This window comes from Ixodes scapularis, unplaced genomic scaffold (genome assembly GCF_016920785.2).
Source record: "Ixodes scapularis isolate PalLabHiFi unplaced genomic scaffold, ASM1692078v2 ptg000720l_1___fragment_3__unscaffolded, whole genome shotgun sequence".
NCBI lineage: Eukaryota > Metazoa > Arthropoda > Arachnida > Ixodida > Ixodidae > Ixodes > Ixodes scapularis.
The window spans coordinates 306,851-332,243 of record NW_024610028.1 but is presented as its reverse complement, the minus strand read 5'-3'; the positions used below and the strand labels follow the sequence as shown (position 1 = coordinate 332,243).

At 42.0% G+C, this 25,393-nt stretch overlaps 1 protein-coding gene across 1 annotated transcript; it reads right to left on the bottom strand.

Moving 5' to 3' along the window:
* Positions 1–694: 694 nt before the first annotated feature.
* LOC120841911 lies at positions 695–22,325 on the bottom strand. Its single transcript, XM_040212911.2, has 5 exons — positions 22,180–22,325; positions 16,800–16,815; positions 4,051–4,192; positions 1,899–2,280; positions 695–1,127 (listed from the first exon to the last, which is right to left on the bottom strand). The coding sequence occupies exons 1-5, from the start codon at positions 22,312–22,314 to the stop codon at positions 849–851; spliced, it is 954 nt and encodes a 317-aa protein (XP_040068845.1). The 5' UTR covers positions 22,315–22,325; the 3' UTR covers positions 695–848.
* Positions 22,326–25,393: the final 3,068 nt, after the last annotated feature.

Sequence of the window (25,393 nt, the reverse complement as noted above, 5' to 3'; positions counted from 1 at the left end):
AGGTTCGCTTTATTTTGAAATCAAAGATGCACTCATCCGACTCTTGTGGAAAAGGAAGATACTTAATCGAATGAATCCCACTTGAGTCCTTATGCAAATGGAGATTGATTGAAACATTATTTAATAATCGCCCGGAGATAACTTTTTACTTTAACCCGAACGCAGGTTTTCATAACACCGAACAACTTGGTACTCCATAAAATATTTAAAACATAAAATAGTTTTATCGTTTAAACTAGAAATTAACGTATATCTCGTGAAATGCGAATTCTAATATTTTTTATTGTACAAACATACTTTTTATGAAGTAGCGCCTGGCATTGCGCTTCTGGTTTTAGTTTTTGTTGAACTTTTAGGTCTACCGGAATCTGTTTTATAACTTTGTTGCTGAGTTACCACGCGAAACACGAGTTACAACACTTTGCCTTTTCATAAAAAAAGACTTTTTCAATAAATATGGCAAAATATGCATGCACCAATTTGAAAGAGAAGACGTGAACACAAAATTAAACATTTCCTTCTTCCTTCTATAAATGGAGAATGCCACTTGATTGAAAAAAAACTTCAGAAGCCAAGATTGCGTAGAACCATGATTTTAATAATTCCCAAACTTACACTTTATGTTTTCTTTGTTGCAAGCTACATTTTGCGAGATAAATATTGCATTATGCACACACACACACATTTTTTTCTTATTGGAAAAAAAGTAAAGAAAAAGTAAGAATCTTGACACACGCCTAAACGGCATATCTTCGTCGCGATGTTGAGCACAGAAGCCACCAGTATTGTCGTTGCGGACTTGGGAGCATCGCTTTAATATGTCGGAAGCGCCCGCCTGCTTCTAACATTTACCCAACAATTCGAGACCTTCCAGAAATCGTCGTTATTTTGTCCTTTAAAGTGCCCGTCACATCCGTTGTGTAGATGTCAGATTCCGGCACGGTGATTTTTCTTAATATGCCATAAGCCTCAAATTGCACGTGCCTGTCGCCTACTACTGTCATTGCGGGGTTGACAAGGGCGAGGTAAGTCACTGGAATGACAAACACGGTGGTGTCTTTCAAGGGGGTCGCGAGCCCCATAGCAAAATATCCACTGATGGTCACTTTGCGGCGCCACACATAATCCTGAAAATAACAAGAGCAGCGTAACAAAATAACAAGAGCAGTCAATAAAGCATGAATAATCAGTTGGTCGCGTCATTACAAAATACGTCTGTATCTCGAAAAGAACCTGGCCATTTTCAACCGGCGTTCGGTGTTACAGTAAAGCGCAAGGAGGTTTTTCCCGTAAAAGTGAGGTACATCAAATATGAGCTTCTTAATTTTATAAAAATACTTGGTGTACTGGAGGTCTTCCAGTCTTAGTCAAAATATGCAATGGCATAGAAACACACGCAGTGATAATATCGTTACATTTTTTCCAAGACATAGCAAACAAGAGCTTACCTATTTCGAAATATTAGTTTTTCAATTAAAACTGCTTCAAACGCTTGCCTCACAACATTCATATTGATCACGCGTTACCTCTCTTACAAACAACTGGAAACAAACTTTTATTGTGAAATAATACCCAGAGCAGCTAAATCGCGTTTCGCACAGATAGCGTCAACAACAATTATTCGCTTTGATTAAAACATATTAGACTTCTATACAGGAAAGTATCACAAAGGGAAAACTGATAATAAGGGGCTTAACAAAGTTGATCAGACAAACATATAAGAGGGGTAAAATAAAGCGGCTATGATGAAACAAAACAACAACCTACAAAACAACTCAGAATGTTTAGTGCAAATAATTGATATCGTCAACATTTATGAGGCAGAACGTGCATTTCTACTTTCCCCGAAAATAGAAAGTTGGCAGTGGCACCATGGATAGAAATCGCAAATCACGTACTTTTTGGGTGGTGGTGGCGTACCACTCCACTTGAACGGTCCTGTTAGGAGGAACGGTGACACCCGTGGCGACCGAAAACGTCTTGAGCGTCGTTTTAGAGTCTGTCTTGGCAGTTTCTCTTTCGGTCTTAATTCCAACGCTGCCACTCACTCCTAGTGTTTCTTCGAATGTCAGACCTCCCGACAACACAAGGCCGAGGCTGAATCCTAGTTTAACAGTGTAAGATGATTTTTCTTTGCGACTGGTAGAATGGGTGACGGTATACGTTTGACTTGCATTCGCTTCATTGTCATAGAGGTTTGCGTACAGAAGAGTGCTGATCTTCTCCTTTGCTTTTGGCTCACCAATTGTTATCGGGCCGCTTTTGACACTTACCTGAAATCTTTGAAACAAAAGACATATTTAAAATAATTCAATTACAGTCATTGACAAGGTAAAAACGGCCCCATGTAGCACGTCAGAGAAACGCAGAACTTGGCACAAGCGTGGCAATCTTAGGGGCCTATAGTTTCGGCCTTCTACGGTTTTAGTTGAAGGCGTTAGTTAACGCCTGACCAATTTCCTTTGAAGTTTATATGGCTTTTTTCTCGCTCGCCATATAATTGCTGCCCAAGTACCAGACCTGAGCCAAACGATGTGCACATATGAACCGAAGTCAAAATTCTAGCATTTATTTGAATATTTAGGCCCAAAGTTGCCAGATAAAGAGCGAATAACAAGAAGTGAATCCTATATGCCTGCCAATTGTTTGGCGATTTAGAGCCAAAGATGTCAGATGACAGCCAAATTACCGACAGTAAAGCCCAACTTGTGCACTTGTTTGGAGATTTAGGGCCAAGAAATCCAGACTCTAGCCAGAGAAGGTGAAGTTTGGCTCTTCTTATGCTACTTTGCGCTTGTAAAGCCCTAGTTGTCCAGACAAAAACATAATTTTGGCCTAAGGAACTGTGTTAGCTAGAGTAGGAGAAAGAGCTTCAGTTGTCCCGCCTCCAGTGCGAGCTTCCTACCCTCGACTATGCTTCGGATTTTCGTGCACCTCGAGCACGCCCACGCAGCCAAAGCACGGTGGAAGGCGTTAGGCGCTTACTGGAGGCCGCGCGCATTCGGAAGACGCGCCCTGCTATTTTCACTTTGTCGGTGACCATATACATTTTTAAACTAACGCAGCAATTAATAAACCGTCGATCAGTTATCGCGCGATTAGCTGGCCAAGAGGGAAGCGCGCACGGCAATATCACACTCTCTGGCAATACGCGGGAGGGGAGGCAAGAAAAAACTGGTGTTCCTTACGCCGTAGGAATAACGGCACGCAAATCGTTTTATCGGTATATGTTAAATTTTTAAGTTTATAACAGTCAAACGTTCTCTGAGTTACACATCTGTCTCTTCCTGCTGACTTTCTCCATTCCAGGGATCTTTTTTTTCCCGTAAAATGTTATCTCGCCTTATATTAAGGAGATTTAACATATTTGTTTTTGTTGTTGGTTTAAGTGGAAAACAAAAATCAGGTGCTTCTATTTTGTGGCCGAATCACTCGAACTGAATATCATATAGGAAAAACCCGACTGCTGTTTTGCTATGTTGATAACACCGTGTTGCAAAACCGGAATAAAAAAAAATTAAAAAGGTTCGAGGATACCTAAGCATGAATTTGTTATGAGCTGTGATTTCGAAAGCATGAATGTCATTCTTCCGCTCTCTTAGTTCGTCTGCGGCGTAATGGCGTAGACGGCCATGTTTAGGAAGAGCTCGGCCGTGCGACCTCTATGGAGTCTGCCCGGGCGGGCTCTGGCTCCGCCGCCACCGCTCCCTCCCTTTACCGGCGGCCGCGCCGCTGCGAGCGCTGCGCCGCGATAGAAAGGGCTTCTCTGGTGGATTCTTTTTTAAGCTTACGCCGCACGAGAGCCAATGGGAGCCTCGTTCCTTGATGACGCGCGCCTGCCAATGGGAGCATAATCCATCAGAAATCGACTTCAATCGGGAAAATGGATTTTAGGTGCCGTTTGGCCAACGTTAGGCGTGGTTTCAAAGCTGATGATGTCGGTTCGCTCCATAGAACAGTTAACGCTTTCGCATTAAAATACATTATGTAGAATAAAAATTTCTTAATATACTTCCAATTGTGCGAAAGTTAAGCCTGAGTTTCAGTTACTTTTGAGTTGCGAAGAGATCTTTCATTTCCTGGCGCTTCGACCACAAATCAGTCCACTTCACTTGAGTTTTGTAGACTCTTCTAAAAACGTCAACAAACTTCTTCAACGCATCCTCGAGATTGAAGACTTTCGGGGTGGTCTCTGCAGAGAGAAGCAAAGCGAGCAAACAGGTCGAGGTGGTCACGTTTAAATTGCTCACAAATGTGTCTTAATATAAAAATTCCATTATCAACTAAAGATCAAAAAATGAAACTCAATATTCACACCAGAAAATAATGTTGGTCAGGTTGGTGAACGCTCCTGCTAAAGACAACGCGAACAGAAACGGGGATTAAGGGATCCAAAGGGCAGGAGCAAGCGACTCGGCTCTGCATTTAAAACAGACCCACCATCAAGAAGGCTAGTTGACGCATAATATACCGGGTTATATCTTTTATTCGAAACAGATTTTTTTTAAAAAGCGTCTTTACTGCTACCTGAATGCCGTTTTCGCTATAGGTTTCCTGAGCTTGGCGGATACTCGAGGGGCGAACAACCGTCACAGGTTGGTGAGTAACTAACTAAGCTCGTTAATTTACTTTTTAATTGGTGCAAATAAACTTATGGTTCCAATTACAAACTTAATGAGCGTTATTGAAAACCACGGAATCAACTCTTTTTAGAACGACTTGAAGCTCGTGGGAAAGTCGGGGGCGCGGCAAAATTACCACTCGAGCCGCAGGCGCAAAGCAAGCAGTGGCGGAACGCGATAACGAACTAATCATCTGCGTTCTGCCACTGCTAGCTTTGCGCCTGCTTCCCGAGTGGTAACTTTGGCTCGCCCCCGACTTTCCCACGAGCTTCAAGTCGTTCCAAAAAGAGTTGATTCAGTGTTTTTTGATGAGCTCAGTAAGTTTGTAATCGAAACCATAACTATAGTTGCACTAATTAAAAGATAATTAACGCATTTTAGTTAGTTGCTCTCCAGACAGTGACGGTTGTTTCCCCTCGAACGTCCGCCGAGCTTAGAAAACGTATAGTGAACGTATAACGTAGCAGTAAATACACCTCGTTTTTTTTTTTGAAAAAAGACTGTTTGGAATAAAAAGAAATATCACCCGGTATAAAAGTAGGAGTCCCTTTGTGTAAGCCAACCTTCAATACTTCTGCTAAAAAACGAGCTGGCACTTTTTTTTTCTTTTGCATTTCGATTTTTTTTTGTTATTTTTTTCCGGTGCTTATTTTGTTAGCGTGGTCTCGAGTTCGGAAATGAGAATTACATAATAATGCCATTACACCATGTACTATTCGGCGACAGCTTAAAAAAACGCACGGCGTGACTGCTTGCCCCTTGATTCGCTCTTCCGCGTTCTTATCAGCTAGCGTCGCAAATCTTATTGGTTGGAAAGCGACGTTAACGTGTTCTGCACTCGCCAAGTCATGCGTTCGTTGACAAGGACCTTAGGAATGTGCACGCTCATCCGGAATAGAAGTGCCGTGCTTGTATCTCTTTCTTTTTTTCAGAATAAACTTTGAGTTGTCAGCGGACAATTCGTTCTGTCTCTTTTTCTTTTTTACTTTTTTATTCGCGCCTGGCGTATGAACATTTCTGAATACTGCACTGCATTTCGACGTAGGTGAAAGTGCAGCCGATACTACGAGACCGAGTCCAATCAAGACGGACCTAAAACTCAATGTCACGGTGTTTGTCTTTCTTGTCGGTACATGTTAATCCCCGCTAAACTAATAAAGCGCCGTGAATGTGCCTTGACCATGTGCTTTTTCTTTCCCTTCTGTGAAGGGTAAGGATGTGTAGGGATTTGGCGGCCAAGTGTACACCCTACTAAGCTGGCTTGTTCCTTCGTTATAGCGTCAACTCATCTTTATCTGCCTCGTGCCGTCGCCCTTTCCACCACCCGTCAAGCTCGGCTCGTGCCTGGCTCCGGTTGGTCGACTTTAGAATCACACAAGAAGTGACATCTGGTGGACAAGACGTCTCAGTGCTCAAAAGGACTGTCGTCCATCACAGACGAGGGATTAGCGGCCAGATGTACACCCTACTATGTTGGCTTGTTCCTTTGAGTGAACAGAACTTAAATCTTCCTTTTGTTTCAAAATATTCTTCAAGCTTTTGTGTGCGCAAATCCCTGCAAATCCGTGTGAATATCTGTGATTCCTTTGTACTGTCGTGGGGGTTGATTAGGGCACGTACAGAGTTGGTATTGGATGTTTTGTTCCGCGAAAAAGTAATCGTCCCTTTAGTTCGCAGCGCCATGTTTTGAACGTCTAATCAGTGTGTCCCAGCGCGAAAATTCTGCTTCTGTCATTATGCATTGCGCAACTGTTGCTTTGCGTGGGAGATGTTGAGGCTAATCCGGGATCTGACAAGATGGATCTGGTCCTAGAGTCCTTTCAGGGTGGCATTGCTTCGAACGAAAAGAACCATAGAGAAACTACAGCTACACTAGCGGGCATTAACGCAGGAATTACAGACATATCACGGCATGTGTCGTATCTTGAACAATCTCTTCGCGAGGTTACTCACTTAAAAGAGAAAGTGAAATTTCTGAATCTGACGGTTTCTAACCTTAAAACAGAGATCAAAGGCAACACCACCGGGAAACACAGAATGGAACATGTAATTGGTGTCGTTCACGACTTGAAGAATCGTCTTTGTAGAAATAACCTAATAATGGAAGGCCTACCTGAACAAGAACACGAACCCTGGAACGACACAGAGAAAAACGTTCACGTGTTCTTCTCAACCCATCTAAACATCACCTCCGCTGAAATCGAGTGCGCGCACCGGATTGGGCGGCCTAGGGCTGGGACAAATAGGCCGAGAGTTATAAAATTTCCGAGTTACAAATGCAAGTGCAAGGTCTTAAGCAATGCTCCCAGGTTGAAGAACCTTATTTCCCCTAAAGTCTGGATTCAAGAGGATTTTCCGCTCAGTGTGCAGCTTGCCCGCAAAAAACGTCGTGACTATGCAAAGAAAACCGAGGTACAAATAGATTCCGACTATCATACGATGAGCTTACATTGAACGATGTTGTTTACTCTTACGATGCAAACAGTGATAAGGTTATCTCAGTTTCCCGAGGCAATAGGATAGACCACCGCCCATGACCTCAAAATAGATATAAAACAAACTCTTGCCCCACTACGCAGATTGGCCCGCTCTCTTTCCTGGTAGCCAACTCATAGAGTAATATAGTAAACGTAAAGAGAGGACACAGGAGCCGATTCGCGGCCCAGATAGTGCGTTTCATACCTTCCGCTACGTGGCACTTTTCTACAATTTGGTTAAAATTAATTAAAACTCTTGCTGTGAAAAGTATTTATTTTTTAAATGGCAATGCTTTAAAATTGTTTAAAGTACTTAAAACGACTAAATAGATTAAATCAAATACGTCACAAAAACCACGTGATGAATGGCGCCTGCCATGGCCTGCCTGCACGCCGTCGCCTCTGCATCATTCTGCATGGCCTCTGCTCGTCCCTGCGTCGTTCGTCTGTGCCGTCCATCTGTGCTTTCTGCTGCATCATGTTCGGTCGACTTTGCATCAATCAAGGTGACGCATGACCGCCCGCGTGCTCGCATGCTCGACGTGAATTCGTGGAGCCGATCGGTTCGAGCTTCTCGCGCTGTTGTTTCTGCCGGGCTGTCTGGCTGCACTTGAACGTGTGTGCATGTTGATTTTCGATGAGATTGTTTTAAAAAAAGAATTTAACTTACGACCTTGCACACGACATTGTTCATGGGTTTACATATGACGGTGTTGAACGAACCTCTAACATTGCAGATAGAGCCTTGGTTGTTATGCTGTCTGAAATTTCCAGGAGGTGCGTTTGCACACACTGTTGTGCACACTCCAACAACGTCTTCTGTTTAACGCAGTCTCCTCATTTCTCTCATTCGGGAGCTTAAAGGGGCGGTGCAATGATATTCAATTGGAATGTTTTTCACTTTACACGAGCTTACTGGCACTAGTGGGACTCTAGGATACTCGCACGCAACGCCACTGACCAAGAAACTCCTCTGTTGCGCTGTAATTTCGAGGACAAAACCCAATGTTTTTATTCAATCTCTCCTTCGAAAAACCTGATAACATAGCTGGACGGTAGCAGTACCGCCCAGTGACGATATTTGAATACGGCTCATAGATTGGACCCGAGCATGGCGTGGACACTCGATTTGGGCTCGTGATAATCGATAGCTCGGGAAACATTCGGGTAGTGCCCTGTGTCAAATCGCTGCAATGACGACAACAGCCGAACCATAACAATGTCTGGAACTCAGCGCGTGTCCTGTGCCTTGCCAACCCCAGCGCATGACTGTGATCAACATTGGCGGCATGTAATCGGTTCCAGATCACGGGGCCGCTTCTTCTGGCTGCGAGTTGAGGGGGTGAACTCGGCTCGTTTTTCTTTATTTTTTTCTGCGACTTCGATTGCGTGTGGTGAAAACGATTTTACGGATCATTAACGTCAGGGATTCGTTCTAAGCGGTATTTGCGCAAAATACAAATATCAGTGCATCGCCCCTTTACGACTGTTGGCTTCACAGTAAAGGCTGTGGTCTGTGGTTAGGGGGCTTCAAACGTAAGCTTGGTGTGTCTGGTGATAAGCCATTTTTTGAAGTTGACAACGAACACGTTTACTTTGTCTTTGATGTTCCGCACCTTCCTAAAACGACCAAGAGCAATCTCCAAGGCCACAAACTTCGCATTGGAAATGAGGTCATTGAGCGGTCTTCTATTGTTGAACTTCATTGTTCTATCAATGAGATTAGCTTGCAATTGACTCCGAAACTTACTGAGAGGCAGATTTATTCAAAAACCTTTCTGTAACATGGAAGAAAATTGTGCCCCACAGGTACTGAGTGCCTCAAACTTTCATGTAATCATATCTCTTGTTTATGCAAAGGAACTTCCTGAGGCAGCCATGGCTACAGCCTATTTCTGTGATAGGATGGACATACCTTTTGATTGTCAAAATCGCTAAAAAATTCAAGAAGACAGGGCAGAAGTTGCGTCATGCCATTCTGAAGGGAGAATCTCAAATACTTGATTTTCTCCACCAGTAACTCGGATGGATTTCAGCATGGCAGTTCCAAAGTAGGAGGCAGCCATAAGCCATCATTGGGTGGCAAGTTACTATAAAAAGTGTCCTCATGCTCTGGGATGAGCTTTCAAGCAGCCATGACTTTAAGTTCTTACTTACACGACGGCTGCAGCAAGACACGCTTGAGAACGTTTTTGGAGCTAGATACCACAAATGCTGGGCTGCAACACAAACCCAAATGTGCATCAGTTCACCTCAGGACTAAAACACCTCTGGATAAAGAAACTGTTCAAACTGTCGGACAATGAAAACGTAGAAGATGACAAGGCTGACCTCCTAAAGGAGTTGCAAATATCTTCGTACCATGAAAGTTTAATTTCAGACATTGCGGAATGTCTTCCAATTGATAACTTCCCGCCACTAGAGGATATTTCTGAGCTGGCATCAGACATCAGGTCTAACACAGTTGATGACTCGTCCACGTTTTTATTACGTTTGGGGCTATTTGATCAAGCTTTTGCTTGAACAGACAACTTACAGCTGTGGCTGTTCTCAGCTGCTATCGGATGAGTCTAATAACTTGACCAGGCCTCACCAGTACTGTCTTGTTCCTAAAGCATACCACGTGCCTGGAAAATTCTTCGGGAACTTAGTAGTACCATCACAGGCTGCCTTTTATTTCATTCAGCAACTAGAAAATCATTTTCTTCCCATAATAGAGAGTGTGACAGATGTTCGAGGAGTGTGTGCCGCCTTGTATAGCACACTTTAAAGGGAAACTTCAACGAAATTTGAAATATTCCCGTCGTGTTCAAAAATAGGTTGAATATGATCCACAATATCCGTAAATGACAATCGCACGTTTGAATTTTGATCCTGGTGGCTGTACTTTTCGTTATAAACGGCCCACTCTGGCAAGCGCTCGGAGAAGGCCCAGCTTAGAGCACGTGACATCCAACGCAATCGTGACGCAGGTCGTCTCAAGACGAGCAAAGCTACGGCGAGGCTGACGTCGAGAGGATGGCCTAGTCGTTCCAGCCATCGAAGCGGCTGCTTTTGTACGAATTTTGAGTGACGGGTTAATCTTCTATAATCTTCTAGGGGGACAATAGCGACTACTGTGACACACAAAAGGGATTCTCGGGAAGAGGGGAGTTCCTCCTTCCCCCCTTCTCTCGTCGTGGCCGGAGACGAGACAACCTCCGTCACTAGCTGTCAAGGTTCCTAGACGAACATTACAAACGAGGCGTTAGCGACATCCACCAGGTGCTCTTTGCTAATCGTTTAATTCGTTTTAAGATTCCTTTTCGAGACTTTTTTAACAAGATATTGGTATGTTCCATGTGATACTGCTCTTTGGAACACATATAGACCAAAAAATGAGCGCCGAAATTTCGTTGTAGTATCCCTTTAAGGTCTGGGTGGTTTTCGCCTTTGCCCAGAGGAGTACCACAAAGGGTTTTTAAAATTGTTTTGCAGAATACGCTTGTGTTGACATGCTTGATTTCTTAACCGGAATTCGGACAAAGTTCGGTTGCACTCTTCAGTGGCTAGTAAGAACGAGACAGGTTTAACTGTTAGTAGCGTATTAACAGAGGCGGTTGCCAAACCAAAAACAAAAAGTGATTAAGTGGGCGGTGCAGCTTGCTCTCCAAATATTTGTTTCCCCTTTTTCCAGCGAATGTGTATCACGGCTCCCTAACAAAAATATTTGTCCACTTTCTAAAAAAATTCGATAGAAAATAGTGTATAGAGGCTAACAATATCTGAAAGAAAATGTATCCACTTTTGTATCCACTGTCCATAGTTTTTTAGCCGCTTTTTTCTGAAGCCATATTTCTTTTCTGGAAAATTTCGGGGAATATTTAGGGACGTTGAATCTTGTCAGATTTCGAATAGAGTTCTCATTGTTTGGTAATGGCTCGCCCGCAGTGAGTTTGAGGCTATGCAAATTGGTGTTTTTTTTTTATATATATATTTGCCGGAAATCGGGAATTTGTACTATCCGGCGTGTGCTTCGCACTGTTATTATACTCTTATGACTGGTAATGATAGCGATGTCTTATTTATTTTTGCACTTACTTACCGTACCCGAGTCGGCGTGAAAGTGAATGTATCATACAGCATGTTCTCCGTGGAAGGGTTTTGTTAACTTGGTTCCGCTAAGAATCTATTACGAAGTGTACGAATGCCGAAGTCCTTCATATTCATTTATTTTTGTGAGTATCGATCTCTTTCGTATAAAACATACAGAGCTTCTGAAGTAAATCATGTGTACATGAATGTGGTCCAATAAAATGTGTTCGAACCACTTACTGTTGTTGACCCCAAAATGTTCCACCAGCCAGGAGTCAATGCGGTGATTCTGTAACTTCAATGCTTTACAATATAAAAAGAACAAGAAATATATATACCTTTGCTTTGTGAAGTAAGTTGAAATATTGTTTGACACATTTTGCACGGACTCTATCGTAAAAAATAAAGCAAAAGTGTGTCAGTATTAAAAAAAAACAAAAAAACAGAGGCTTCGGGAGTCAAGGTGCTCCCGAGAGATGAGCGAGGCGGGGAGGAAAGAGAGAGAGAGAGAAGGGTATTGGAGAACCGGAGCAAAAACGCCCAAACCGAAACCGAAACTAACTTGACCGGAAACGGAATCAGATTATACTTAATACCGCCCGCTAGGAGCGCTACCTGTCACTAGTCTATCTGGGCCGCTGGGGCCTATGGCAGTGTCCGCTCTTTACCTTGTGTATATTACTCTATGGCCAACTTCCGCAGTCTATTGCAGAAGCAAGATGATGGCTTGTATTGACTCTTGTTTTGTTGATGTTGTTTTGGGAACGGAAACCTGGCTTACTTCGAATATTCCGAAATCAGAGCTGTCTCTTGCTAACTCGTTTACTATTTATCGCAAAGATCGAACTGGTACCAGGGGAGGCGGAGATATGGCAGCTGTCAGAAACACCATTCCATCCTCTTTGCTTTCCTTTCATAGCTCTCTCGAAATTTTATGGATTACCGTTTAACTATCTTTTCAGACGTGTTTAATCGGGGTGTGTTACAGGCCCCCTAACTCCTCCAGCCGACTTTATTGAAAATATAAATACAGTTATGAACGAAGTTCACTCTAAATTCCCTCACGGCCCTCTCATATTAGCTGGCGATTTTAACTACCCCGGTATTGATTGGGCTGCATGTGCAGTGTCCGATGAATGCCCCCCCCCCCCCCCACCCCAAAATGAGTGCCGGAAATTGTTGGAAATGGCCGACTAATTTAATATGCAGCAAATGATTACCACGCCTACTCTTGAAGATGCAGTTGTAGATTTAATTTTCACCGCCCATCCCGAGCATGCATCTGTACGCGTCATCGACCAAATTAGTTATGATTGTATTATCTACTGCGCTTTTGCCCTGACTGTAAAAAAACGGGACCACATTAACAAAGAAATTTTTGATTATAAGAGAGTTGACACGGAAACTTTGTATTCTGTATTAAGTGAATTTTCTCGTACATTCCTGAGTGGATTTGATGAACGGCCTCTAAACGACAATTGGATCCTTTTAGGATAAGTAACTGGAGGCTCAGGCTGTATGTGCACCCACTATAAAAATCGCCCCTAGCCTGCACAAGCCGTGGTTTACGACGAGAATTAAACGCTACCTACAAAAAAAAAAAAAAAGAAAAGAAACGTCTGTAGATTTGTGCCGTGCTTTCGCACAGTCAGCACAATTGGACCATTTATCATGCTCACTAAGTATTCTACAAAAACATAATAAAAAATGCCAAGCAACGTTTTTTCGATGACGCTGTCTCAAACATGCTTCGATCTGGCGCAAAAAAGAATTTGAACGTAATAAATCCAAAGCCAACTCCAGTATTACCTTGTATTATTTGTGACGACGGATCAGTACAAACTTCACATCAATTAGCTGTTGGTTTTAATACTTTTTTTAGCAGTGTTTTTACTGAGGGAAACGTGTTTCCACATCCTAATTATATTTTCTTACTTACCGAAAATATAGTGAACGATATTGTCATTTCTAGTTACGGAGTTGAGTGTGCCATTGTTCGCTTGCCAACTAACTCTAGCCCAGTTCCCAACGGAATATCAACTAAGCTTTTAAAATTAACCAAACACACATCTGGAGTTCTACTGCGCAGGCTGTTCCAACGATCCCTCCCCAGTGGTCAAATACCTGATGACTGGAAACTCGCTCATGTCATTCCAATTTTCAAAGCCGGAGATAAAAAATAATTTCAATAACTACAGACCCATATCGCTCACTTCCGTTTCATGTAAAATCTTAGAACCTATACTTTCATCACAGATTATGAGCTACTTATCTTCAAACAGCCTTATTTTTTCAAATCATTATGGGTTTCAACGCGGTCATTCCTGTGAAACACAACTATTTGAATTGATTACTGACCATTGCTGTTCACTGCTCTTGTAATACCGATGCTATTTTTATTGATTTTGCTAAAGCTTTTGATCGGGTTCCCCATAACAGACTAATATACAAATCAGAAACTGAATATAAACGCTTTCGTTATTCAATGGATAACTGTTTTTTTAACAAACAGCTTTCAATCTGCTTTAATTAACAAATGTGTCTCCTCCCCTTTGCCGGTGAAGTCTGGCGTCCCTCAGAGCTCTGTCCTCGGTCCGGTATTGTTTCTTTTATATATATATGACATTCACCCTAACATTCAATCTACCATACGTCTCTTCGCGGACGATTGGGTCATTTATCGGGTCATTTCTAACCCCTTGGATTTTCGCATACTCCAACGGGACCTTGACATTGTCCAGCAATGGTGTACCACATGGTTAATGCAAATAAACATTAACAAAACTAAAGCTGTCACTTTTACAACGAAATTACAAACCACTTATCACGCGTACATGATTGGAGAGGACCGCATTGAAAACGTTACGTCGATTAAATACCTCGGCGTCCACCCAACAGCTAACTTATCATTGAGCCTTCATATTGAACATGTAATCCGCAAAGCTTCCAGAACTCTTGGTTTTCTTAAACGCTCTTTATTTCAAGCCAACAAAGAAACTAAACTCCTCGCCTATACTACCCTCGTCAGGTCACAGTTGGAATATGCATCCATCATATGGCACCCTCATCAGCTTTACTTAACCAACCATATTGAGGCACTTCAAAATAAAGCTGCAAGATTTATGACCCGCGACTTCTCCCGTACTTCCAGTGTGTCTAACATAAAACGTAACCTCAACCTAACCCAACTGCAGTACAGAAAATGTATTGCTCGCATGTCATTTTTCCATAAGCTCTTTCATGGATCACCTCCGTATAGGACCTCATTCATTCAGCCTGCTCATCGTGTTTCGTCTCGCGTTGATCACACTTTAAAGTATCGCCCATCTTTGCTCGCACTAACTTGTTCAAGAATTCCCCTCTGGTTCTTGCCATCTCCGAATAGAACAGCCTGCCCAGAGAAATCGCGTTAATCACTTCACCCGATATATTCATTAGTTCTTTAAGTAATATGTACCAACCTATGTAGTGTTGGTTTGTGTCATGTATTCATCTAGTGTTCTTGTTATTTATATTGTTTTTTTATTTTTCACTTACCCAATTGTATTAAACTTTGTGCTCCCCCCCCCCCCCTACGTAATGCCCGTTTGGGCCTTTAGGGTAAATAAATAAATAAATCTGTATCACCTGTGCTTTGACTTTGCTCTGACATACGCTGAAAAAGAGTACCATATAAGCAAGCTCGTTTAACATTACGTTATTTATTAATTGGGGCTGAGTAACGTAATGTCACACCCACCTGAATCTTAATATGTTTACAAGAATTCATGATTTATCTAAATAAAAAAAAGATATTAGAAAAGTTTAGGCTCAAATACACGCTGTGAAAGTGGTTGGAGAGCAAAGCTGTGGTATCCCCTGCAACGATTGCCCACTGCACTGCAGACCCTTTTTATGGCAAACGCCACCAGGTGGTGCTACAGTCTCTGACGTCCCAGAGAACTACCAGTTCAGAAGAAGACTGGGCAGAGGCCACCTTAACACCGCTGCTTGAAATGTAGATGAAACGTTTAACCACCCATTCTCCATGTGAACGCCAAAAGAACGAAGGAGTGCGAGATCTGCTAAAATGATTCGGGTGTTCTTGTAAAACAACTTGCGTCCTCCAAGATGTAATATTGTATAGTCGAAAGCCCTCGTTAAATCTCGAACTTTGTTGTCCGTGTATTATCTATGCGTTTTAGCACTGGTGACATAAGCAGGCTCAATAGGCTTGCAAAGACGGCTCGACCGGAAGTCGCTTGGGACGCAAGCGGCAGTTCATGTAAGTATTCAGCAAAAGGGTCTATACCAAATGATTGAAGAAAGAAAAGAAAATGCATGGCACCAAAACCTTTTTTTTTTATATGTGAAAGACTTGGTACGCTGCCGTTACCGCGGCAGCTTATGCAACCGCAATTTTTACCGAGAAGTTTATGTGGGGAGCACTACGTGCTTAACGTTGTTAGCGGGGCTAGTGACGTCACCCCGACTATGTGCTCTGTCGTTGCCACGGAAGCTTATGCAACCGCGTTGTTTCCCGAGAAAAGCATGCGGGAAGCGATACGTGTTTGTCATCGTTCGCGTGCGCCTTCATGATCTATCATGTGCATTTCACACTTGTTTTGTGGTTTGCTTATTGAAAAAAAAGTGTCAATGATAGATGATAAGGAGCGATCGAACGGTGATAAAACGCGGGCGATGGTTTTCTGCCAACCATACCGTCAACAGACAAAAAAAAGAAAAAAAAAGCAACGATTAGCGTGTTATATACAGCTTCGCTGTAAAGAATCTTGTTTGGTATTTTAAAATTGCCAAGAAACTTTGAAGCTCTTTTCCGACAGCAGCAAGGTGATGCGAACTTCCATCGTCTTTGGGTATACGCGTTCACTCTAACCCCCCCCCCCCCTCAAAAAAAAAAATATATATGACACTCCTTAGGTTGTGATAAAGCTAGTAGTCAAGCTATATGTTACCGACACCTTAAGAAACAAAGGGCGTAGCGGGTTCTTAGAGTATTGTAATTGCTCAGCAGCCCACAAGGTTGCGGCATTAGAATATAAGAACGATGGGTGAAGAATCACGTATCAAAAAGCGTCAACATAATAGGTCACGCCCAGCGTTTTCTAGGCTGTCAGTGACTAACGTGTTAAATTTTCCGCATAATAAAGTTTGCGCAAGATTTTCATTATTTTTCTTGACTGAAATAGTCGAAGGTGCGTCGTTACGTATATTGCTTCCACTCTTTACACGCATAAAAAATCGAAGTTTCATTGCGGTTGAACATTATCTGGGCGGAATCATCGCCTCATCAACTGTCACGAATAACAGATGATGAGGCGACGAATGAACAGAAACTAAACTTTTAATTTGGCGAACTTGTTCCGAAAACAAAAATACAAAGAGGTATACCGTCGCAGGCGTCGAAGGTCGCCGAAATAGCACGATCGAGCGCAAGGTTTGCGAGCTTACGAGAACGTCAAGTTGAAAGAATAAATAAAAGAGGAGTCCGTTCCTTGGAATCGAACCTTGCGCCTGAGCGCGATAGCCAAGCATGGTAACAATTCGGCAGCGCACGCGCTCACTCTGCGACGCGCGTGGCAATATGTAAATAGATTATAATAATAATATTGAAAAAAAAACTCACCTTCACCTTTCCAAGCCTGAAATTGATAAAAAAGATAGTGTAGTGGCAACTGAATAATATATATTATATTTTACACACATGGCAGAAATTTAACGTTTCTGCGAGTAATAATGCGCCCATATAAGTGATATATCCAGAATATAAGCTTTCTTTATGATAATAAACTTAACAAAAATATGTGGAATGCTTTATTTTTTTGTATAAATGTTGCCTACCGTAACACACGTGCAATGTATTTGCCAAGTTGATGTTAAAGTATTCGTCATATTGTCATATTCGATTTGTCATATTCGATTTGATCAATGTTTTTGTAAGTATTTTGTGAAATAATGGTTTTGAAAGACCAGGAATGTCCGTTGTGAAATGAATGTTGCAAGGCGTCGGTTCTCTATGTTTGTTTTGTTTACTTCCTCCACCAAACAGAGCCTTTTTCAAAAGGCCACCAGGCAACATTGACTGTCGCCATTACTCGGGCACGAAACATGGAACTGAATCCGAGTCTTCGCCAAACACTGACCCAGCAATCGTTCTCGATACGGCCAGAGCTGAGTCAACGCCTAACGATAATGGAACCATCATGTTGAATACGTGCTCAGCATACGTGCCTAAATAATGGCTGTCTCGAAGAATCGGGTCATTCTCCCGAGCAAACTTTGGGTCCGAAAAAAGGATTATGCTCCGACATTACTTTAGATATTAATATTTTGTTGATTATTAGGTGAACCATTTGTAATCTTGATAAAAAAACATGGCTGTGCTCCCAGATGTTTCATTTTTTTATTAATAAAGAGTATATTGCAGAATGTACCCCACTAAAATGAATAACGGCATTCTAAAATATTATTTTTTTCTCTCGCGCTTATGACAAGATAAATATTGAAAATTTTGGAGTGATTTAGATCTGCAATATCATGCTCTGAATATATACAGTCAGTTTTGTTTTGAGGCAAAGAAGTATTTTGGTGAAATCTGATATTTTGCAAACAAATGAAAAAAGTGCCAAATGTTGTGTCTGAAAACCAAGAAATGTAATCACTAAGAATAATAAGTTTTTTTTATTAGCACATGCACGTTATGTTACACAGTTAGATATATTTGCATAAACTAAAAAAAGTAGTATAGAGCCGGAGCAGATATAAAATCACTATTCTTTTAAATCTCTATAAAACCCTGCTACAATTTTTTTTATTGACGTGGGCGGCGGGGAGAACTCGAATAATTGCACTTGGGGATCATCAAAGCGCTAATATTGTTGTTAAACATTTTTTTTCTTCTGGGTCGTTTATTTCATATTTATAACCGTTTGACTGATCGTGCTGACGCACAACGTAAGAACAGCTTTAACAAATCTGATTTTGATTGCCAGGGTCGCTCCTCCAAACTGTAGAGCAACAGGCCTATAAAAGTCAGCCAAGTATAAAGCTGACGAACAAGACAAACCCCATTAACAAAGAAGACGGACACAGCAGATGGGCCCTATCTATGGTCAAAACGGAAAATAATATATTAAATATTCAATAAAACAAGCAAACAGAAGTAAGGCGTGAAAAACAGTAAATAAATAAACTGACAGGAGAGAGGCCAAAACTCGACTGGTGAACGCAGACTAATAATGAACACCAAAACGTAAACCTTGTGAAGAAATCAGACGGATGAAAGGATTTATCAAAAACCAGACGGAGGTACACTATCCACCCGAGAAGACGGTCAAACCAAGCGTAAGACTGTCTGCGTCAGAACGCCGGTTGATGCCTTTTTTTAGAGCGTCGGTCTCTTCTGCTTCACAGCGCCGGTTGACGTCCTCTGCTTTCAAGCGTCGGTTGTATACCGTGTGCCTAAAACTCGGAAATAAAGGGAGGGGGAAGGGGGGGGGGGGTGTAGTATTTACGCCTCTTGTCCCATATAACGCACAAAAGCTACCTTTTGACGTTCAGTCCCCTGACGTAAAAGAGACGATACCAATTTTTAGGAGCGGCTTGAGAGATGTGTGATATAACTTACCAACAACTAATCCATGTATCAAAAACGGCAAAAAAACAAAACAAACAAAAACGGGCTTTTGCAGCAGGGTCAACAAAAGTGTTTGCAGCAGTGTTTTTCTGTAGTCTTTAATGCGTTCATTAGCTTTTTTAATAACCTGAATCACTCCACTATCAAGCCGCTCGTGAAAGTTAGAATGGTCGGGTCGACGTCAGTGGACTGAACGTCGAATAGTAGTTTTTGGGGTGCGATATATGGTACCAAGGTGTGAAAATAGTACACCCCCTTTTTTTGAAAGTGCAAAGCGTCAGTTGATACCGTCTGCTTCAGAGCGTTAGTTAATACTGTTCGCTTCAGAGTGCCGGTTGATGCACTCTGCTTTAACGAGTCGTTTGATACTGTCTGCTTCAGAGCGTCGGTAGCAAGTGGGGATAAATTTTCAAGCACGGAAGCATGATTGTGTGCGTTGTTTTCGTGGTATAGCTTAGCATAAAGCACACTTGTTTGTATTTAATGCAACAATTTGAACCATTTACTATAGTTGAGAGGTTTCAATTTATCACAATACTCCTGCCTTTATTTAAAGGCTTGTAAAGTACCCTATTAATGTTTTTAGCTTCTCGATCGTCTCTGTTTTGTTTTGAATCCAAATAAAAAAATATTTTGGAGAAAAATACAAACAAATTTGTAGCGGCGTCTTTTTCTAGAAATAAAGCCGAGCGCAGTATGCCCCAGTGTTTACACCATCCTTTAATTATATGCGCAGCTCTGTATTACATAGTGCACTTTAAAGGGATACTACAACGAAATTTCGGCGCTCATTTTTTGATTTATATGTGTTCAAAAGAGCAGTATCACATGGAACATACCAATATCTTGTTTAAAATGTTAGCGACACCTGGCGGATGTCGCTAACGCCTCGTTTGTAATGCTCGTCTAGCAACCTTGACAGCTAGTGACGGAGGTTGTCTCGTCTCCGGCCACGACGAGAGAAGGGGGGAAGGGGGAACTCCCCTCTTCCCGAGAATCCCTTTTGTGTGTAGCAGAAGTCGCTATTGTTCCCCTAGAAGATTATAGAAGATTAACCCGTCACTCGAAATTCGTACAAAAGCAGCCGCTTCGGTGGCTGGAACGACTAGGCCATCCTCTCAACGTCAGCCTCGCCGTAGCTTTGCTCGTCCCGAGACGACCTACGTCACGATTGCGTTGGATGTCACGTGCTCTAAGCTGGGCCTTCTCCGAGCGCTTGCCAGAGTGGGCCGTTTATAACGAAAAATACAGCCACCAGGTTCAAAATACAAACGTGCGATTGTCATTTACGGATATTGTGGATCATATTCAACCTATTTTTGAACACGACGGGAATATTTCAAATTTCGTTGAAGTATCCCTTTAAAATACAGTTGGCACTTACCGTTCTCATATGACATTGCTCATTGATTCCGAGCGCGCACGGAACTACGTCGTTTAAGACTATAGTCCGTTGCAACCTAAGAACGAAGGGCGAGGGTAAGACGGGCCGGGGAGGAGGAAGCAGACGGAACGCTCAAGAGAGAAGGAGGTTTCCCTCTTTCTTCACCAGCATTCCGTCTGCTTCCTCCTCCATTGCCCGTCTTACCCTCGCCCTTCGTTCTTAGGTTGCAACAGACTATAGCAGTGGCGGCGCGCGCCATCGGCAGGTGCCACTGATCAATCCTTAACCCGACTGACACGCCTCGTAACTGACCTGTCACACGACTGACCCGTGAAGCGACTGACTCGTGACTCGACGGACTCGTGACACCACTGACATTTAGAGCAAAATTAAAAATGTTTAACTGAACTCTCCGCTGCAATTGAATAGTTTTAAAACTGTAGGAAGGCATATTTATTTGGTCAATCCTCCTTGTTTCATATCAATAAATTAAAGAAAGTGGGACATTGGTTATGTGCAACACCACTGAAACTTAAAAAAAAAAGCGTATGAAATTGTTCCTACTTAGTCTCTGACCTACAAGATCGAAACGTTTTGGCCGAAGCGATCATCGGTTTTGGTAAGGCCGCCATGAAAGGGGGTTCAATAGTGGGCTTGGTTACGTACTGAATACCGTGGACAAAGCAGCTTATATTATTCATATCTTCGTTACACCATTGATGTTTTAGTCGGTTGCAGCCGTTTCTTGTTGCTAATTGTGAGAACATAAATACTTTGGCAACACTGAACAAAGTGCTCATTTCATAAACGATGACTCACAATTTCTACGTCTTTTTTTTTAAATCAGGTTGCTAAGAAATCAGTTTGCTAGAACTAAATTAGAAGGCTTTGAAACTTGTGTGATAGTTAACAGATTCAGCCTAATTTCCGTCATTACCCACAGGAGAGATTCCAAAATCAATGTGCTCCAAATATGTGCCAACTAGAAATAATCGAAAATATTTGTTCTTATGAACCTAGAGCGTCATGTTGTCCCAACAATGAATACAAAATGATCACAGCGAACAATTATTAAAGCCAAAGATCAGTTACACCAATGTCTGACTTTTCGGAAGAATGACCCAATTAGCGAAGCAGCTACGCGAATACGCTACACTTTTGAAAAGTGTCCGTTGTCCGTGACCAGAAACGGCCCTTTCCTGCGCACTGCATGATGGACGCATTGTCGCCCTATATTAAACATTAAAACGCGATACCTTAACATTCCTTCGCATGGTCTTCTTTATTGTATTCATGGTCTAATATTTGTCTCATTCTAGAATCTTATGAAAGATTCAATGGAAGCGGGTCGTTCTATTTTATTCACTTAGGCAAGATGATTGAAACCTATGGTTGTGCGAATATTTAAGTTTATAATCAAATCAAGTAGCGGTGCGAAAATAATTAAATTTTATTTAAATAAGGGAAGAACATAAAAAACGAGGACAGAGACGACATGTTGTATGTTCTTCCCTTCTTTATATTTTACCCCTACCAGCACGATCTTCATTCTAAGAATGCAATTTTATTTTAGAATGTCTGCCACTGAAGTTGTGGATTACCAAATACTTTTATTTTTTTTCCCCAAATGATATGCACCCAAATGAACGCAATAACTAAAGTATAACAACGCTCTAGCGTCTTAAGCATTAAAACAATATTAAAAATATTAAAACACTACTCCCCTTCACACTCCATATCTTCGGGGCGCTACTGACGGAGTACCGAATACAATTTTTCTAGCACGTTTCGCGCACAAAGGTTTTACAATGAACTACTGAGGCGCCTTTAAGGCCGCATTCACACTGGCGACTGAGCCGCATTCGCAAAGCGGCTGCGAACCCGGTTGCTTAAAGAAGCTGTACAAATTTAGGTGCATTTGATGATGACGACCAGCGATTCGAACACCATTATGAATGCAGCATAAAAGTTGTTGATTCGACTTACGAAAGCTGCAGTAAGTAGAATGAAGCCATACAGCAGCATTTGGACAATCATTGTACTGCGTCCGGTCAAAGCTTGACACCCACGGCAGAAACCCCGATGCGGCAATGAAACTGAATCGGTGCACCCACAATACATTTATAGAGACTGGAGACATTGTCTACAATTCAGATTTGACATTGTAAGGCTGAATATCATCCTTCGACCCACCCTCGTAGCGTTGCGTAACACCAAATGCGTCGTACAGAGAGTTTCATATTTCAGTTCAGCTCACTTAAAATCTACCCCTGCTCAATAAATCGTAAGCCGAAAGTTATTAGTATTTTTTTTTTTAATTCGCGCTCTCAAAATTACAAAAAATATTTTAATGTAGAGGAAAAAACCACTGACGTAGACAACCGAAGCGGATATTTTACCTTTTAACATTTATTTTTCGAAACATTCTTTTCGACAGTCCTTCCAGGGTAATTCTGCTCTGTTATACGAAACGAATACTTCTGCCTAGAGTCCTCGCCTGCTCGAGAAAATAACAACGACATAGATGCATTTTGGCATCGCACTATTAATGAGGAAACGCTAAGAACTTTCGGCTGCCTTATGGAAAAAGAAACGTGGGATGACGTTTACGCTGAGTGCAACCCTAGATATACCTACAAAATATTCCCGATCAAAGTCCAACAGTACAATAATGCAGCTTTTCCTCTTCAGGAACGTAGAGTGAAATGTAAAAAGAAAAATGAGAAAGCCTTGGATGACTAGAGACCTGTATGTGGAAGAATAAGGCAGAAAAATGCCAAGTATCATGCCTTTATTCGGCGTCGTGATCGGCGGCTGCTTATGGATTTCAAGAAATGCAGAAACAAACTGAATACCGACCTTAAAAAATCGAAATGCGAATACTATGAAAAATAACTTCTAGGTATACACAATTACCATAGAAAAGTGTGGGACACGGTAAACAAACTCACGAAAAGAGAGCAGGCCCAATGTAATCTGAAAGAAATACTAATAGATGATAAGCGTGACACTGGGAAAAAACTTAAAGATAAAATGATTCTATATTTTATTAGCACGAGTGCGTACACTGGGAGGGCTTCCAAGGTGACTGTATTGACGCAGGAAATCAAATTAGGCCGATTATGCTTACTCCAACGACACTATTTGAAATTCATAAAATAATCAGAAACCTAAAAAATGACGCCGCCGCTGGAATAGTTGAAATAATAACCCAACCTATGAAGTACACTGTGACCATAGTTCAGTTCTATCGAATACAGTAAATAAGATGCTTGAGTCTGGTGATTTCCCTGACGAGCTAAAAATAGCCACGGTTACTCCAGTGTGTAAAGGAGGTGGTAAGTCAAACATTAATAACTACAGACCTTCTTCAGTTCTTCCAGTTTTTTCTAAAATATCTGAGCGTGTGATTGCTGATAGGTTAACACCTTTTTTCGAGAAGCATAGTATAATAACGCAGTCCCACTACGGCTTTCAAAAGCAAAAAAATCGGCGGAGCTAGCGGTTCTTAACATAAAGGATAAAATAGCTGAAAATATTGAGAACAAATTATTTACTCTTGGTCTGTTTTTAGATTTAAGTAAACCTTTTGATACTAAGAACAGATATGACTATAGATTACAATAAAACATTTTATGCCTTCAAGAAACAGTGCCATAGCTTTCTCGTGGGCAGTGGTATCAGCTTCTCAGTTGCGTAATATGTAGGCTTACTATTTTTATGTACATATATTTGACTGCAAATGTGGCTCTGGACATATATTCGATCATTCTTCATTGCTAAACGAAATGACGGCCATCAGTCCTATTTTATGCTGTCTCCTTCTTCTCTCTTTTTTTTTTTCTTTTCGTGAAAAAACTTTTTATTTTATGTTTATATTAGTGATATGATGCTTCTATGTCATACGACGTTACATTTGTTCTACGCTTCGAATCATGCTTGTTGTGTAACATGTGATTTTGCTAGTTGCTTTACTGTGCCGTTTTATTTTATTTTATTTTACAATTCACACTGTTGAATGTTGAAGTAATCGTTTCATTGTGCCTTCTTTTTTATTTTTACTGAGTATACCAATTGCTGAATGTATTCATTGCACTGTTGACTGTTGAACTGTTGGGGGGCAGGGACTTTGTCAGATTTCACGCCTTTATCTCTGCCCCCTGGGCGGAAAAACCTGCTAAACAAGCAAAGAAAAAAAAATACGCATGTGCGGGAGAGTTGTTAGCGTGTAAATTGAAAAGGCTGAACAAAACTCTCTAAACGTCCCCAAGGGGAATGAAACCCACGACGTGAAGATTGTGATCCTGACACGTAACCATTCAGCCGACGGGGAAGCGTGTGGAGCGGTGATTAATAAATACGATAGCATTTCGTTCATCAGCCGACACCGCGAAGCGTGCAAGCGGCAGAGGTGGCAGTAATGAAATTACTGTAATTAAATTACATCTGAGAGTAATTTGCAATGTATCTCATTACGTTTTGATGCAGGAAATTTTGCAATGTAATGCATTACCCTACTGGAGGTAATTGGAATTATATTCGTAATTTCTTCTGCGGGGCCCAGCAGGAAGATGGACTTTGTCGACACGTGTGCGAGAGGCTTGCGGCACGAAGAGCAAGCGGCACCGGAAGTGACGTCGAGTACGACTCGTACCTGCTGAGCGAAGACGGACTTCTTCTACGCCACATCGCCCAGGCAGACGATGACAGCGATGGATCGCCTTTCCGGATCGTGATACCTCGGAAGCTGCGCAAATCATTCATCAGGTACTTCCATGATTCAGCATTAGCGGGTCACACAGCGGCAGTAAGACTTACGATAAGTTATGCCGTGTTGCGACTTCGCCAGGAATCAGGCAGGACGTACTGAAGTGTGCTCGCAGTTGTCCAGTGTGTCAGAAGGCGAAACCTCGCGGAGGCCAACCACCAGGATTAATGCAGCCAATCGTTAACCAGTCGCCTTGGCAGATTGTCGCATGTGATGCCATGGGACCGGTTCCACGCAGTCCTCGAGGAAATCCGTACCTACCTGTTGTGACTGACCACTTCACCAAGTGGGTCGAACTGTTCCCCTTACGGAAGCTTCTTTCGCAGCGGATCTGGGACTGCCTTCTGTCCGTCTTCACCAGATTCGGCTTTCCTGCAGAGCTCATCGTGGACGGTGCTTCGCCCTTTCGAAGCAAGATCTTCGTCGACACCT